Below are 16309 nucleotides of genomic sequence, written 5' to 3'. Positions count from 1 at the left end.
TTATTACTCAAAGTTGTTTGGCATTTATCATGGATAATATAGAAACTGTAATTTTCAGCATAAGTGAAAGATTAACTGAGTGAGAAACTGTATTAATTGATATCCTTTTGGTATTTTATAATTCGAAGGTAATCATCAAACTTCACAGCACATACATACCTTACCTTTAAAAATACACTGTCAAATACATATGTTTCTGATCTAGAAATCACCCTTAATGTGTCATACCTTGTATGACAGGAGACTACTTCAATTATCTTAGAACTATGTGCAAAATTTAACACGCCGGTAGTATATAACGGTTTATAACTTATGATGTCACTGAATAGCATGTGTATATGAACTGCCTGTGAAGTGTTTAACAGTGTCAAGACAGAACTGATGATGAATAAAACCATAATGATGGTTGTAGATCTTTTTTAATCGCCTCCAGTGAGGTCTCCATCATGATTCTCAAGTGTTTTCAGCATTATTCTTGCACCTTACCTACAGCATTATGATGGATACCTGTAAGAGGCAAGTTCTGGTTAGGTGTTGCCTGGCCTGGTACAGATATAAAAAAGGGTGAGAAAAAATAATATTTTCTTTTACATATTTTCTTTTACGTATGTCTTTACACAACAGATGTGTTCAGTCGCAATTTCTCTGCTCCCGGCTTTCACTAGAAAATCATTTAAATGTGCAACACTCATTAGAACAGGACCAACAAATCCATCAGGCATGTGCACACCCATGTTAGAGTGCTGTAGTGCTCCCCTCCAGGAAAAGCAACTGCCACGGTCAAGTTCACACTTCAGGAGTTGGTTTTCGCTTATGCTCAAAACTCAGTCTTAATTCAGTGACTGTCCATCAAATACTGAAATAAAATGTCAGCATCACCTGGCTATGGTAAACTGGCATAAGCTGTCATTCCTACTTTGCTTTCCATTGATCACTAAGATCTGGAGTGATTTTGTTCTACCTCATAAGCGATGCAATTTCTAGTTAAGCCTGACCACTCTGTTATTGCTGTAATGTCTCCCTTCCATGTAAAATTGTTTAGCAGCAATCCACAGTCTGATGTAATTAAGGGGGGGTTAGGTTTATCTTTCTAACATGTATTATTATAAATGGATAGTTCATGTTTATTGTTAAGACAGTATAATGTTCGATTTCTGAATATGTAAACTGCAGCAAATGAAAAAAGATTTCATATCCTTGTATACCTACCATGTCTATCACTTATGGTAAAATTCTTAATTACGGCAGAATCTTTTGCCTCTAAGGTTTGCAGTGGCTGCTTAACCTTGGTCATGTTCAAATCTTGTTTAAATGCTTTTGTAATGTCAGCAGCAAGCACGGCTGTGAAAAGAAAGCATGGAGACAAGGAAACAAGGTGTTAGAGCTTAGCTGTGGTTGATGATAAAAAGCAACAGTAACAGCAGATCACATAACCTGACTGAAGTTTATTCTGGAAGACAACCATCAAGCAAACAGAGGCAGATCAGGTGAGTCAGTTGCTGACACACAGTAAAGCTTCAACACAAATATAGAAAAAATTGTTATGCCCAAACTCACTGAACTTTGCTAATCTGGGAGACATATTTAATATGCACAGTGATCTTTTATTGAGCTAAGGGAACTAAGAAGGCCTCAGGTTCCCATGTATGAGACAGCATTGTTACTTGGATGAGGATGCTATGCTACACACTGGGACCTGTGCTCTGTCTGATTCCTGCCTCTTCTTGAAAGCTTCTGTCTGAAACTATGTTGTGCATATTTGTTGGCTTTGGTTAGTTCAGCTGCAAACTTTGTACGTGTCAAAATATCTGTACAAAGTATACATAGATGTAAAAAGGAAAACTGATTGGTGGAGACTCTAAAAATAGTGATTTCTTCATAATTTTAAGATAATTTCTTGAATGAATTAGGGGTTGTAAAGTCTACGTGGATAATGTTCAAGTTAAACAACTGTTGCCTTGGATATTCTCTACTCTTAATAAAGCCTGAGACTATGACTCTTTTTATATATTAAACAATGCAATGAGCTATAGCCCACTCTACAAGCTATAAAGTTAGTTTTCTCCTCCTTCCTCCCAGAAGCTTTTATACTTGCTTAAGCAAGGGAAGTATGAGTAGGTACATTAAGTTTGTATATCAGAACCACAAAGAATGGTTTCTGTCCTATTTTGGGTGGACAAGGAAGCCCTCAGGTTTATTCCTTCTAGTAAATGTCCATTTTTGAAATAGAGAAATCTTTCTGTAATTAAAAAAATGCAAAGGAAGAAAATACTTTTCTGATATATTTTTAAAGAGGTTATTATTTTATATAGCCTTCTTTCATTGGTTAAATCAGCTATGAAAATATGCATTAGTGAAACAGATGCAAAATCGCTTTGAAATGACCAATGTGGCCAAATAATACAGAAAAGAAAACATTCTGTTCAGACATTTGGCAATATGATTGAAGGGATATTTGGTAAATCTGGCAAAGGCAGTCCTGCCGGTGCCAGGATCCTGCAGCTACAGCTGAGTCTTTTTGCATCAGGTAATTTTTTTTTTCCTTTTGGTAGTCCATATGAGGAAAAGTTAATATACGCACAGTTAATATCTGTATTTTTGCTTTTCAAATTTCTTTGGAAACACCAACAGACAAACAAGCAAACAAATGCAAAACACTTCAAGTGTTGATTTCTCTCCTTCTGGCCAATGGAATGTTGGTTTTGGAAGAAAATTATGTATATATGACTGAAACAGATTGTGAGCAGATCGCATCCCATGCGCTGGGAAGGTCTCAACAGAATACAGTCACTGTAGCCTCCCTACTAAAGAGTCTGTTGCCCCAAAACCAAACACTGAGCAGGTGTAAAATCATTCTTGGTCATTTCCTTCAGTAGCTGGGATGTGTGGCTGACTTTACACCAAGTACAAGCTCAGCAGCTGTGGACTGTGTTCTCTAATGAAAGCACACCTTGGAAACGGAGGTGAAAGGACGTGAAGGATTTGCACATGGACTTTCTTCCTTTTACTCAACATCCTCCTTGCACAGCATTCATCCAAAACAACAGTCATCCTGGGGGTGCTCCCCAAGTATGTGTTAGTGAGCGGTATATTTAGGAGTGCAACAGTGGAGATTATGGAGAACATCCTTGGCAAATTATCTAGCTGGCATCTGAAAAACACTTTTTTGTGTGCAACAGTGTTCATTCTAAACCAAAATGAAACTAAACTGCAGTGAAAAATAGCAGAGACCAATTTGCAATTATCCATATTAATATAACACGACAACAGTCTGCTTTGTGTATTTCAAGGTCTGTACTGAGCAAGTGGCAAAGCACTCAATTAAGGATAATATTAGTAGAATGGAACCCATTTTTCTCCCCATCATCAAAATAAATCATGCAAAACACTTACATTTGCAAGTTTTACCATTTCCCTCCATCCCACTGGGGCAAATTCCACATGCATATGATCCAAAGGTATTCATACAAGACACTCCAGGAAAACAAAGACTGTCTTCACATTCATTCCTGTCTTCCTGACAAGTAAGCCCTGTGGCAAAACAAAGGGGAGGTTAATAATCAGGAAAGATTCCTTGTTTATTCCTCAGCTCAAATGTTGAAGCAGGCTAAGGCTTACTTCTCAGCTGTAAACTCATTACAGGGTATGTCACTCATGTTAGAGCCAAATTCCCCACTGTCTCACTTAAACCTGCTTTTATCGCACTGTTTATTACTGTTGTTATTGGCACCAGAAGTGCTGAACTTGAGACTACTGCTCATAGAAAACTGTGCATGTTAAATAAATTATTTCCCCTGCATTTCACACTTCTGCTGCTGGTTTTGTTGTCTTGTTTATGGGAGATCTTAACCATATACTGAAGAAGCCAGTGAAAGTCACCATTTTGGCTTTAGGATATGGAAAGCCATGTACTGACCTATTGTGGTTTTCATTTCTGTGTGAACCTCACATCACTAATGGCTTATTGTGAACCAGCCTGACAGAGTCTGGCTGAAAGGAAACCTTATCAAATTATCAGATTTTTTTAAAACCCATTTTTTTTCTATTTAAAATTAAAATTTGAAGAAACAGTCTGAAAACATCTCTGAGCCACAGCGCGAGTATACAGAAGGTAAGCTGCTCGAGGCTCTGAACCCAAAACAATGTGTCCTGACTCTTGCTGATTTTGGAAATAGGGTTTTCAAAAGACCTTTGAAGCAATTGATACGCAGATTCACAACTCTGGATGATTTAATAATAATTAATAATAATAGGACTTCACCAGAGTAATCACATATTATGTTGTTAAAAACTCCCTCAGGTTTCAGGTATGCATGCTGCTGTCTCTGTGCACTTTGGAAAACTTGCTTGGCTATTGCTGGTTACCAGAATCCACCGCCCTGACAGCAGGCTGGAAACTAGCCCGTACCACTTCTATTAAGGGATGCCCTTTGCTCCTTGTAGGAAAACCCAAGGAGACTGGGACATCTCCTGGAGAGTCCAGGTACCTGCTTCAAGACAAATGACGAGGTACGGAAAGGTTTGCTCTATATCAGATATCCAGCTTTATTATGAAAGAAGATCTAAAAGTAAAATAATTTTTTTTTTCTTCAAAAAAAGAAATTTGTCATAGTGGAATGAATTACAGGATGATGAAAACACAGCATTATTATTCATCTCCTACAACATAATCTCTCATCACTTCAGCATTTCAGATAGCTTCTACTACTCCTTTCAAGTTAAAATAGCATCTCCATGTTAAAATCTGAAATTGAAGTCTGTATTGATTGAGCTGCCTAAAAAAGCTAGTGACATCATCTTCTCATGTGTGCTTTGTCTTGTGGGAAAAAAAGAACAGCAGCACGAAAGCCATATGCCTTTTCTGGTGCCATCTTAAGCTAAATTGTTCTGGTTTCGCATGCTTCTTCCTTCTTTCATTTAAGCTGGACATCACATAGCATTGCGGGGCTTAACATACTTTTCTTCCTCCCTTGTTACATTTTGGATTACTATTTCTTTTATATAATTCAATTAGCACATTCTTAGCATCAGGCTGCTTTTCTCTCATATTGTTTTCTGATGATGCATTGGGAAATTATTAGACATCACATCACGGAAAATATTGAATGAGTTACCCTCTGATTAGATTAGTAATTACTTTCTTTCTCTAAGTATCATATAAAGACTAAACATGATACTATAGACAGTTAAAGCAGGAATGAGGTTCCCAGTTTCAGTAACAACAGACCCTCTTATCTCAGTCCCCTCTCCTCCCTTCTACATACTCTATTTTTGCTGCAAGGGGCTGGCTTTAAAATCTCAAAGAGAAGAGAATCAGAAAAAACAACATAAGTAACAAGCTAAATTTTAAAATTCAGTCATTTAATTGGTTTTTAGCGTAAAGGTGGAACTATGCAAGCACTTTTTTTCCCTCAGAGAAATTTGATTTTAAATAGTATCTGATCAATTTGGGCATAATGCTAACCTAGCTGAGTCCAAGGACAAATGTTTACGAAGTCTGAAACTTGGCTGAAGGTTGCTGAAGCGGCAGCAGCAACGGACAGAAAACTGTCTGCACCGAGAAGTGTCAGTGGTTGTGTTTGCACAACCTCCGGTGCACTGCAGCACAAGGGAGTCTCATTCTCTTGGTGCTGCTACGGTACAAATAAACGTAACAGGAACAAGCAATCTTCAGGTTGCAATGTTGAAACACCTGTTTCTGTGCCAGATCTATTTCTCCATCCCTGCATGGGAAATTGCCTGAGAAGATAAAGTCCTTTTATGCCTTGAGAGCAGCTGACCACCTGCAGATGCAGAGAAAGACTTTTTGCCTGTGCTCATGTTAAGCTGACTGCAAGGCACAGGCAGTCTCCTCCAGGGACTCTAGAGTTGTTACAAACCATGAACAAATCTTGGGGGTTTCTTCAGTTTCCTGAAAAGTAAGATGAAATTAGTTTCATATTCCTATCCACCCCACAGTTTTATATTAATCGCTGGCATTAGGGGAAAGAAAGAATGGTCTTGTGATTGAGATCAAGTTTTCAAGGAGTTGGGTTCTCAGATGGGTGATGTTCTTGCTTTCAGTGGCCAAATGAAGAAACAACAGGAATTCTTGTTATCTTGTTAACAATGTCAAAGAAAACTGAATGAGCTTTGAACACTCGATGAGATAAATGCTTATAAGTCTCTGCAGAAATGCAAAGTAGTAATAATTCTGGAGTCATCCTTCTCCCTGGTTTTCCAGTGGGTTCTCTCCCTGCCTTGCTCCTGTTCCTGCATCGTACCCTTACATTGCCTGAGATACACCGGTGCAGCTGACTGGGTACCGCTTGGCAGCACAGTGTTCCCTGTGCTGCTGCTTCTTTTGCCATGATGTTGGGAAGCTCTCAAAAGAGTTAATTTTTTCGTTTCTACTACCTGTTCACTATAATTTGTAAAGATTTGATGGTGAAGTGGTGCTGTCGTTGAGCAGTATAGTGTTGCCTTCTCATTAGATTATTGATGGTTTTCTGGGGAATTGAGGCATAAACACACCATCAAGGATGAGCTTTTATTGTTGTCACAGAACCTGCCCTGAAGTAAAATCATCTACTTCCCAGCTGGCTTTCAGCTCCACTTGCTTATAATTTTTCACCTGCTATTAAAACTTTGAGATGTATTCCTCTTTCACTCAACCATATCTTTTTTTTCTGTTGTTGTTTGTGTTTAGCATTTTGGGCTAGGGAAAAACAGAAGAACCCGTGCACTTTTATTTAAGTTGGCAAGAATTAAGGGTTCGGTATACCTGGTGTTTCCCGGCCATCAAGGTGTCCTGTGCCCTTGTCTCTATAGTCAGCTGTATGTTGCTTTTAAGTGCGCTGTTTTCAGTGGTAGATATTGAATTCTTTAGTGTTTGTGTAAGAATGAGGGACACATTTCAGAATATGCTCCACGTGAATTTATAAACAATGTGTTGTAATTATGGTAGTCTATTTTATATGGAATAATAGAGCTTGATTTCACTCCATGTGCAATAGCCCATAAAGTGAGGACAGCAGTGTGAAACTGGTGAAGATCAAACAACAGGAGCAGATCTACTGAAGTTATTAACTCATAGAATTATATTTTTTTTATTCATTCACTCCATCTCCTTACAGGCAATAAACACGTATTCTCACTGTAGATCTCCAGTGTTTACCCCAACACAGCCTAAAAGGTTCCCAAATTTCCCCGTGCTCATAGGAATGTTATTTCCAGGGGGATTCAAGACATTCTGTGTATGATTGTTTGGTTTGGGGATTTTTTATATTTTGATCAAACTTTCCTTTTCTAACTTTATTCTCCATACTTAGGCTTGTGCGTTCTTGCATTGGTAGAGTCCCAGTGGCACAGACACTTTGGACAGCAGCAGGTTTTATCTATTTGGTTGCATTACCTGGCGTCGATACTGTCACAGATCTTTTAGGCCATTTTTCTGAACTTCCACATCTGAATAATTTTTAGCATTTCTGCTGGAATTTTATAGTTAAAGAAATCTGGACTTGCAGTCCCACATGACCAAAGCAAAGGTTTCATGAACTGATGAGAAGCAGAAAGGGTACCTTGCTGCCTGCATGAGCCCTTTGTGTAAAAACTGTTCATTGCTCTTGTATAAAATTTATTTTCTTCTACATATATACACTAAACAGTAATAATTATGTGCATTTGATGTTACTTCTACATTTTTCAAACCTATAGCACGGCACAGCAGCCAACATTATGGGTCTCATGAATTCATTCATGCTTCTGTATGTGAACAGAGTAGTGTTTGGGATGGGTTCAGTGACTGAAATCTGAGCTCAGCCTAAGGTGTTTTTTTCTTAGTCTGCTTTTGAAATGGTTCTGGTCCAAGAGGTGCTCTAACACAGATTCAGTTAGCACATTTCACTTGCGGGAGGCTAATTTGACTCTGACAAGAACAGACAGTAATGCAATGTCTTTACTTTCCTATTGACTACACAGCAGCCTGGCTGAGAGGGGGTTGTTTTAACTGCACCTTTGCAAAGCAAAGCAAGTGACAGGTTTAGAAATCCTGTTCAAGTCCTGCATGTTCAGATCTGCCTCGTACCTCCTGACGAACTAAACTGGAAATAAAAAGACAACGTCTGTGCAACTCCAGGAGAAGGTGAGTTTAGGCCAATGTGAAAATCTGTTATGTTGGAAGTGAGTGGTGGTATGAGCAGCTGGGGTGTGGGTCCCAGCTTGGAGGAGGTGGTGGGCGCTCTATGAGACTCAACAGTGACTTGGCTTAGCCAAACAGCTGCCTCTGCTGTTTCCAGTCTGCAGAGCATGGGGCCGTCATCATCCCGTGCTGTCACAAGTGCTTTTTCATGTGTGTGAATCATTCACAGACATCCTGAGTGCAGTGAAGCTGACTGTAAATTGCTTGATAGGTACACACATGTTCTCTCCTCATCCGTGTTACGTATTAGGTGCTTCTCGTTCTCCTCACACTTCAGGTCTTTACTCCATTCCTGTTTGCATCATGTGTCTTGCATCCACCTCTGGCATCATTGCATTTTGTTCTCCAACTCCTCCTATTTGTGCTTTTCATTCTGCTTTACTAACAGAATCTTTTTTTGTTGATGTGATCATTCATCTTCCTTTCATCTTTTAAAACCATATTTTGGCCAGCCCTGAACAGTTTGAAAGGTTAGGTTTTGTTCTACCACCATGCCTGACAACCAGATACACTTGTGGTCTTCTAATGTTTAAATTTAGTGAAGTTTCAAGTGGGACTAAAGGACAATTTGTTTTTGCATGTTTTTCATATCTACTTCTCCTTCCTAGACATAGAAGAATCATTCATTCCCAGTTCTTATGTTGGCTTGATTTAGTCAAATTCTGTGGAGTGCAAAAGGGTGGTGGATCTTTGCCTATTCTCTCTTTCACTCAGTCCTCTCCTCACTCATCTCATGGATGGACAGATCCATAAGAAATAAGGAGGTGGAAACTGAGATCAGGGAGGAGATCAGCCCTCCCTGAGTGATGTTTCAGGACCACAGAGCCTTAGGTCATTTTTCCTTCCTTGATCATGGATAATTAGATAGCTGGGTTTGCACATTTTCTATCTGTCTAAAGCTGAGCCATGGGAGCAGAAGAGGAGGCTTATGTCTTGACAGATGCTTGTGGTCATGCTGGACTCAAAAAATCCTGTTGCACAACATATCTTCAGTTAAATCAGAGATGGAAACAGTGAGGTGTTACCTCCCAAGCCAGGGGGACATTTACAAAAGTAGCTATCCACACTGTCCACGCATGTTCCACTGCCGCAGGGGTTGGATTTGCAGTCATTAATATCTTCCTGGCAAAATTCCCCATCAAATCCATTTGGACATAAGCACAGGTATTCACCAAGGCCTGGAGGGAATTTAATATTAGTAACACATGTTCCACCATTGAGGCAGCTGCAGGGCTTCACTCCAACCTGAGGAAAGCAAAAGGGAGTCATGATAAGATTCCTCCAAATAATCACACCTGAGAGGTATATTGTTACCCTTTAGGAAGGGACAGATTTGCAGTGCAAACATGTTATCTTATTTATGGTTATTTTTTCTAACCATTCTCCTTTGTCTAGATAGATGGTCTCACATTCAGCCTACTTATTTATTTGACTGAAAGCTTGACTTTAAAGGGATATTTTTCTTCATCATTTAGGAGCGCATTCTAACTTCTTACCAGAAAAAAATAAATCCTGTTTTCTATAACAGCAGTTTTTACATAGTATCTAAGGGCAAAATTTGTTCCTTATTCTTCAAAGAAGAAATGAAAAATCTTTTCTCTTTGCCTGCCTGCTTTCCTTACAGTTTCACACAACAAACAGCTCCCAGGCAGGAACATGACTGTGGCATTCCTTTGCTGGTCTCTCTCTTCATGGAAGAGAGGTCCCTACTTGTATTTCACCTGCATACAAGAACAGCATTCCAACAGATTCAAACCTCTGTATTATCTCACCTAGTTAAACATAGGTCTGGTTTGAAATGTTTCCATTAAAACTGTATTTAGACTCTAGTTTCCCCTTTGCTTGTGGGTTCAGCAAATTGGTATTTTTTATGATAGTGGTTTGAATGAGTTAAAATAGGGATCTTCAGGAATGACAGTCTTTCCTTACAAAACTGTTCTTATGTCAGGAGTCTGCATCCCACTTTATTAGCTCGTCCTATCCCAGGATTAATGTTAGGCTATACAATAAAGACAAAGCAATGCACCAGCTCTGCCAAGAAACTTAAAGTGTGGAGTAATGACATAAGAGCAAGACATCCGCTAAAAATATCATTGAGAATGAATTATAATCTCCCTTTTATAGCTAAAACTTGGTCTTTTATGTTATATGCTTTTTTTCTGCAATCCAAATGCAGAATGTGAATTTTAAAGCAGATTAATGAACCATTAAAAGGCTCTGCAAGAGTGTTCTTTGAAATCAATAACACTCTCTCTTGTTCCTTGTATATATAGTTTCTATGGTCTCAGAGATATTTAATCCATTAATGATCATTATTGCTGTGCTGGATAATATACACTTATGAGGAAATAGCTGAAGTCTTCGTTTTCGAGACAGAAACAAATTATTAGCTATAATGACAATTGCACCAAAGCAATGGCATGATAAACAGGTTTGGTTTGTTTTTTTCTTTTAAAGTGTTCATTTCCTTACCTCAATAGAGTATCTGCTCTGTGCATTGCATTCATCTGACACAGTGAATTCAAAGGTCTGCATTTCTTCTGAATCAACTTTCCAGATAAGAAGGCCAGCAGGAGAGAGCCTGGCATCCTGTGGCCCAGACTCTAAGACGAAGAGCACAGCTGACCCTTCGGGATCCACTGCTATTAACTGGTAAACAAAATTCTCACCAATAAATGTCAGCAGCTGGCTGGAGGGGGCCTGGAACACAGGAGGCAGGTTGTCTAAACAGCAAAAATGAAACCAAGATTACAAAAGTTCCAGTTTCTCCCATGTAAAGTTTCACAGCGTGGGTCTCTCTAGGACTGCTCTCAGGGAAAGGTACAGAATGTACCCTGAGAGTGACAGAGGAAGCGATTTAGATGTTAGAGGCAGCACATGGCTTCACCCAAAAGTACACCTTTTTCATCCTCGATTTTTCATGCCATATACTGAACTTTTCTCCTATACTGAACTTTGATTACTTTTGGTGTTAGCTGAGACATGGGAGGAGATCAGACATGACTTCTGTAACATCCCACTGGTCCCCCAATTCTTAATTGTATTTCTAATACTTACAGATAGATATTTATTCTATCTACCACTCTGTCATCTATCCATTTAAATATAACTAAACTCAATTTTATAATTATGAATGACAAATGAATTGGGTGGGCAGCTCCGGGGGGAAGGGGACGACAACGACTTTTGTGTAATTCTTCTGTTGAATAGACTCTCCTGTCTATACACGTGAGTAGTAATTAAGCCTGAGCAGTTTGTCTGAATTCAGTTGCACATTTCATGAGGAATAAAGGTCTTTTCAGTGCCAGCAGAAGTACGTCAGTGATGCTGAGACTGTCTATCCCCCGTGAAGTAGTGCATATCATGTCACCATTGGCATTGCTTTTTCTAGTGGTGCTGTTTACATTCAGTATTTCCTTAATGAAGAAAAAAGCCTAAATATACAAGGCTATTTTACAATAGAAGACAAACACTACTTGAAGATACTTACAATATAAATAGGTAAGGAGGACAAGGTAGAGAAAAATATTGCATTTTTTAATTAGTAACCAAGGAAAAGTAAGATCGGATGAGTACCCTGAGGTGACAGCAGCTCTGTTGCAGGGCCAGGAATTTTGTCTCCATGTCCTAAGCCTCCTCAGTCTCAAGCCATCTTTCCTCTTTAACCAGCAGTACAAATTGACATGTATTGATATTTAAAGGAATCTTCTCACATTGTCATTTGGCTGTAGTTATGTTTAACTTAAAGTACATTTCTAATACTGAGGATTAATTTCAACCCACACTCTAAAATTATAAACCATATATGAGTTCTCATAAGGACTGCATGTGTCCTTGCATTATGCTTGTGGGAAGCCATCATTATGGTTTTTTTTGTGGTGCATATCCTTTTATCAAACTTTGCTTTCCATAACATGCCTCATATTATGCAATTATTTAAATGTGTCTCCCCACTCATTGCTGCTGTGCTATCAAGACCTTTCTAAAATGCTTGTCCAGCAGATTGTCCTGGCATAACTGTTGAAAGCTTCCATCTATTAATTTACCTTTTATTTCCCAGACACTCAAACCATGGAGCCCATAAAAGTTGTGCCCAAAGTAACCAATGAAATATTGATGCTGGGTATGCATTTACAGATAAACACAAAGGTGTTAACTGGATGGAGGGTAACCAGAAGCTGTAGACACAAAATAACATAAAATCAGATATTCTGAAAGTAGTTTGTGATGAAGGGTGTTTCATTCCACAGAGATCTCCTTGCCATCCAGTGTGTATATATATATCTCTACACTCTCGCAAATAATGCAAACTTTTAAAAAGTTTTTTGCAATTTTGAAAACAAGTCTGAAAAAACATTTCTTTTCAGTATTTTAAAATTTCATCATTAATAAAATGTGAACAGTGATCTGTTTCAGATTTCCCAAACCACTTCTAGCTTTATAAGTTCCAAAACAAACGCACTTTTCCCCTTTTAAGCCATTTTCTGAATTTTAAAATCAAACTGTCTTGGTATGAGTATTGATATGGTATGAGTCTGTCTATATAGCAATCGGGGTCAGCTCATCCCTAGAAATGTTGCTGCTGTGGCTGACACAATGGAATGATGGAAAGGGAGCAAGGTTGGGGAGTCACAGATGATTTCTCTCATTAGATTAAACTATATCCATATATATATATATATATATATATATATATATAACCATATACATAGGTTATATAGGTTATATAGCCAAACCTAAAAAGGTATGGTTTTTCCTTTCAGGTGTACAAGCTCTTTTTCAGGTCTGGCTTTCCCATAGGCATTTTAATTACTCATCCAAGTAATATTCAATGGGATTTTTAGTTGGTCAACACTTGGGATGGATCTTCCTACAACTCTTCCTGATGGAGGGGTTTAAATTCCAAAAGCCGGATCTTTTAGGACATAACTAGAGGTGTAAGTTTTTAAATAGAGAAAATTCAAGGTGGCTATCGTGGAATAGGGATTAAAAGGACTCATGAACAACTCTCTCCCTTCTTATTGTGTTCTTGCTTCCAAAATTGTTTTCAGACTACTTGTGGCTTCTTGTGTTGCTGGAAACTGTTGGGTCCTTTCTGGTCCTTCTCAAGGGCCTTTCTGTCACCTTGGAGGAGAGCGTGTCTGCTCACCGCTCTCCTCAGCAGTGTCTCCACTGGAGCTATGTGCTCCAGCCACTGTGATACAGCTCTCGCCGTTTCTGCTGCCATACCTTGCACTCTCTAGGAGCCTCTGTCCCTGAGCATCCCCAGCTGTTCCCCAAGGACAAGAGCAATCTTCCTCTCCTTCCAGAAGGGTCCTGCTGACCTAGTCACCCTAAAGGAATATAAAACTGCAAACAAACAAAGCAAACTGGTCCTGTCACTCATATACCTTTCTGTAATTTGCTTGTGTTTACAGAACCTAAAAGTGCAGAGAAACTATTTCTAGAGCCAACACATGAATCTACATAAAAGCAGTAATATAATCGTCATATTGACCAGATGCAAATATGCTCATGTAAGTGGCGAGATGTGCTGTGAGGATAATGCTGTGAGAAACATGTGTTATCCCTAAAGCATGCGGTGAGTAATGGCTGTCATTTACTTACATTACATTTCAAAAGCTCTGTTTGAAATCTGGAATTTACACTGGGGATGTAGACATGAAAAAGCTATGATTAAGTCCTCAGCATTCAGGAGGTGCTTCAAAAGGCAGCCCCCTCCATGACCCCTGCCACCACAGCTGCAGAAGGAGCCTTTAGGTTCTGCAGCAGTGGAGGTAATGAGTGGCTGATCCCTGTCACTTAGACTCCCTGCCAAGCCAAGGTGTTTTGTGTGGCATTTCATAGGATTTGGCTCAGGGAAAGCAAACAGTTCTTCCAGGTATCAAAAATATACACTAGTGGTTTAAAAACAGTGTTTTCCCCAAAATCAGTCCCTTAAAGATTGGTACCTGCAAGATGATGAGAGAGGTATTTAGGGTCCATCACCTTTAGCTGACAGAATTGGGCACTGTGTGGGGCACTGGCATATCAAATGTTCATTTTCAGTTTTTTCTAATTTGAGATTTGTCAGGTTTCAGCCGGAATAAGACACATGCCCAGATGCACAGAGCATGCAGTGGAATACTGTCTATTTCTGGTCAGTCTGCATTTCTGGTGCACCCAGTTGTTCCCAGTGCAAACTGTCCAGTCCATGCTCACTAAGCAAGATGGATTCATGTTAGTCAAATGAAGGAACAAAGTATTTCATAGACCGAGTCACAAATTTCCAGAGAAGTGTTTTTAAATCTTAGAAAAAAATGTCTTACTTTCATTAATAGACCAGGTGAACTTAGAAATGCCAGGTTCACAGAGAAGACAAGGACTGGTAGGGCTTGACTCTCCTTCGCCGTAGCAAAGTCCATCTATATTGCAAGTATTCTCCTGCCAAAAAAAGGGAGATAAAAATGGGTGGGAGTTCAAGGCAAGGAAAAAAGAAATGAGATAGATAAGAAATTAGCAGTTAATATTCTGGAATAAGCAGAAGCTCGCTTGTCTCTTGAAACAGTAAAATGGTAGCAAAAAACCGCTAGTACTTTCTCCTGACAGGGAGAAAACAAGACATGTAGGTTTTCCAGTTTCAGTTTGAGCTCCTTGCGGCTTTGAACGTTTTAGCTTAGAAAACATGTGATATTGCTTGTCATAAGTGACTGCAACAGAATATGATTTTTTTTTTTCATTTTCATGTTTATGTAGTGCATGTGATCATTATTTCCAGCTGTGACTTTTAATATGATGATGCTTAGGTAAAGCTCAAAAGTGAGCTCCATGAGACTACCAAAAACTGAGACTGGATAAAAGCTCTGTTTGAAATCTGGGAATCCTGTTCTGGTAATTTAATAATTTCTGGAGGTTCTTCATAAAAATATGAAAAAGCAATGCTATAAAAGCAGAATAAAGAAGTGCGTTAGATGTAAGCTTCCATGAGATGTAAACCAGATCTGAACCCGTCGGTGGTGCTGGGTAGGGCAGGACATCCCAGCAGCAGCTCATGTGGGGCACTATGGGCACAGCAGCCTTGGGTGCCCACCTGGTCCCCTCCTAGTTAGGGTGGCCACCAGGGCCAGGGAGGCCTTGATGCTGCCACGTGGACTGAAGACACTTGGGTTGTCTGAGAAGCTGACACAGGGACATAATTAAAAGATGTCATTAACTATCTATGCCAGGGAGAAGTCCTATGGCAGAGTCATTCCTTGTGCTTTCAGCCCGTGTTGGGGCACACTGGCAGATGGGACTTTGTCTGCCTGGCATTGCTGATTCCCGGCAAAACATGGGGTGCTGTTGGGAACCCCGGGGTGCCGCCGCAGCGGTGGGGCAGCAGGAGAGGGAGCTGCCAGGGCCAAAGGCGTTTTTCCATCTCCCTTCCCTCGAATGCACATCGCTTTTCAGAGGCTGATGTGTGCCCTGGTACTGGCCCTGCGGTTTCTGCCCACTGCTTCATTAGTTTCTCAAAGTTCGTTTCCAAAGTATATTAGTGAGTACTTTAAATAATACTGCTTTAAGATTAATGGGTAAGGTAGAGAAACAAAAAGGACTCTCATAATTGCCCTGACATGATAGCATGTGGCAGACCTTCAACATTAAAATCTGGATGTTAATTAGATTTTATTACATTGTTTTCAAAGGCTTGATGTTCTGATGAAAAAGATGAGGGGTTTTTCTGATGTGATAGCATGGTACAGAATGGGATCCATAAAAGGACACAGATTGTGAAATGGCCTGGTATAAAATGTCCCCTAATTGAAACATTTTTTTTGTCCCCTTTTCTGAATGCAATTTAGATATTCTGAAGTAATGTTATAAGAGGGGTAATTAGAACGTGGTCTGATGCAGTTGGAAGCCGAGTTCAAATAGTCCCTTGAAGCATCTTAGGATAGAGATTGTTACAGTCCCTGGAGACCACCAGCGCATGGAGGGAACGTACGTATTTGTGAGTTTTGAAAACGTAGGAGCAAGGAAAGCCTTCGACAAAAAAAACCCACACTAGCTTTAATTGAAATGGCTCAGACACAATTATTTTAATCTGAAATTTAAGTGGTTTGGCTGTACCGGGCCGGTGCTGCGGGCGCTGCTGCGGTGCTGCGGGCGCTG

The 16309-nt window shown here is 39.6% G+C and overlaps 1 protein-coding gene across 1 annotated transcript in view; it reads right to left on the bottom strand.

Moving 5' to 3' along the window:
• Positions 1-16309, bottom strand: part of LOC121092587 (von Willebrand factor D and EGF domain-containing protein-like) — a 186246-nt gene that overhangs the window by 63579 nt on the left and 106358 nt on the right. The window contains exons 15-19 of the mRNA XM_040603822.1: positions 14488-14602; positions 10652-10902; positions 9205-9424; positions 3394-3531; positions 1210-1341 (exon numbers count right to left, since the gene is read on the bottom strand). Coding sequence (XP_040459756.1) covers positions 1210-1341; positions 3394-3531; positions 9205-9424; positions 10652-10902; positions 14488-14602 — 856 coding nt within the window. The remainder of the gene's footprint in view (positions 1-1209; positions 1342-3393; positions 3532-9204; positions 9425-10651; positions 10903-14487; positions 14603-16309) is intronic.

The sequence above is a fragment of the Falco naumanni genome, chromosome 8 (genome assembly GCF_017639655.2).
Source record: "Falco naumanni isolate bFalNau1 chromosome 8, bFalNau1.pat, whole genome shotgun sequence".
NCBI classification, from domain to species: domain Eukaryota; kingdom Metazoa; phylum Chordata; class Aves; order Falconiformes; family Falconidae; genus Falco; species Falco naumanni.
Note: the sequence above shows the minus strand (reverse complement) of the source record. Positions and strands in the feature narration are given on the sequence as shown.